The sequence below is a fragment of the Dendronephthya gigantea genome, unplaced genomic scaffold, assembly GCF_004324835.1.
Source record: "Dendronephthya gigantea isolate DGI-Jeju-01 unplaced genomic scaffold, DenGig_1.0 000039F, whole genome shotgun sequence".
Classification (NCBI taxonomy): Eukaryota; Metazoa; Cnidaria; class Anthozoa; order Malacalcyonacea; family Nephtheidae; genus Dendronephthya; species Dendronephthya gigantea.
The window spans coordinates 975,805-977,586 of record NW_021163049.1 but is presented as its reverse complement, the minus strand read 5'-3'; the positions used below and the strand labels follow the sequence as shown (position 1 = coordinate 977,586).

Below are 1,782 nucleotides of genomic sequence, written 5' to 3'. Positions count from 1 at the left end.
AGTCGCCATTCTTCGTCGTGATCATCAAACTGCACCTCCTCTTCACTGCTAATCATTTCCACCTCCGAAACGCATGGTCCAGATGAGACATTTGAGTATCCATCATCGGTTGCATATGATCCGTAAGATATATCTGAGCTAAAGACCATAGGAAAATTTCACATTAGAGTTAAAGTACTTTGTTCCATGCTGATGGTCCTGATGATGTTGTCGATGCACACATATCATGTACGCTAGTCTCACATGATATCGCCCATACCATTGTGCTTTGGATACATCAATTGTACACACTTTTAAATTCTCAACGCAATTATGCACAGCATATTAATCATATTGGAAAGTTTATGCACTTTTTACAAAACAACTTTTGCAGACTTTGCAGTTTGCATTTTCACAAATCAATTATAATTAATTATAATGAATGTACAGTCTGAGTATAAATATGTATTCAATCCATATCAACCTAGACTTTCCAGATGTTCTATATAGACCTATATACTTTATTAATTACAATCTTGGATGTTAAAATTCTTTAAAATAATTTGAAAATTTAACACTTTTCTTAACTGGTCACTGGTCAACCACATCGAACGCGGTGATTATATACCACAACTTACTTGCGTTCCCCTCCATCATCTTCAACATCAGAAAAGTCAAGATCAGAGTCAACTTCTATTAACTCAACTTGGCCAGTAACTGTGCGTGTCCCTACATCTTGGTCATCCTTTTTCCTCTTTTTTCCAAACATCTCTGAAATCGTGCTCTGCTTGTTTATTTGTTTTCTTTTTTCCTTGCAAGCATCAAAATGATCTATATGAGAAAATTATTGTTTTAACAAATATATGGCCATTGTTCAAGCATATTGTAAAATTAACATTTGTGGTACTTTTGGACAAATTTTACAGTACATATATGACAGATTTTTTAGTTCTGAGTCAAAATTTTCAAGTTACATCCCCTTCACTGTGAATAAAATATCATCATTATCTCATCATCATCAGCAAGTCCCATTATACCAGTTAAATTGTTAAAAACGACCAAACTTACGAGATTTAAAATAAGAGATTCTTCCCGCTATGCTTGAGTCAATCCGAAGCTGCACTATGCAATGACAAATGCCACACTTTATCTTCCAAGGCCAGTTCACCTTTCTCTTTTTAACAGAAGCTGATGCCACATCTTCTTTTACTAGCTCACTGTTGGCTAGCTTCTTCAATTCTAAATAATAATAGATCAATTAAATTATTATGGTAGTCAAAAAACTCTTGGTCATTCATCACTCACACCTAAGCTCACCAAAAACTTAGCATTACTCCATGCAATACTGTACCTTCACTAAGTAGTTGTTGTTGCTCTGATTTTAGTTCTCTTTCAGTTTCCTTTGCTTTATGCTTCTTAATTTCTTGGTCATCAATGCACACAACAATCCTTGGACATGATTTTGCAAAGGAAATATTCACAGGGTAAACAGTAACTGGGAAGATAATGAGAATGTCAAATTCGTAGAGTGCGCTGGGGTACATTGCAGTTTAATAATAAAGCTTTAAGAAGATTAAAATTGTTGTGCAGGACAAATTAGGCCTCTGGGGATTATAATTTTATAGACTATATAGTCTGTATAGACTTATATATTCCAAATTGAAATAGAAAAAAGATATTGTTGAATCATCGACCTACATACCTTGTAATGAGTCACTACCAGTGCGTATTGTTGGTAACTCCAAGCGAACCTGGTTATCAGTGTTGATAGCATAGCATTGGGTTCCTTTTTGTGTGTCACTC

General features: G+C 34.7%; 1 protein-coding gene across 1 annotated transcript; it reads right to left on the bottom strand.

Moving 5' to 3' along the window:
- Positions 1 to 429: 429 nt before the first annotated feature.
- Positions 430 to 1,523, bottom strand: LOC114526546. Its single transcript, XM_028548152.1, has 3 exons — positions 1,331 to 1,523; positions 1,048 to 1,218; positions 430 to 810 (listed from the first exon to the last, which is right to left on the bottom strand). The coding sequence occupies exons 1-3, from the start codon at positions 1,521 to 1,523 to the stop codon at positions 614 to 616; spliced, it is 561 nt and encodes a 186-aa protein (XP_028403953.1). The 3' UTR covers positions 430 to 613.
- Between the last annotated feature and the right edge of the window lie 259 nt (positions 1,524 to 1,782).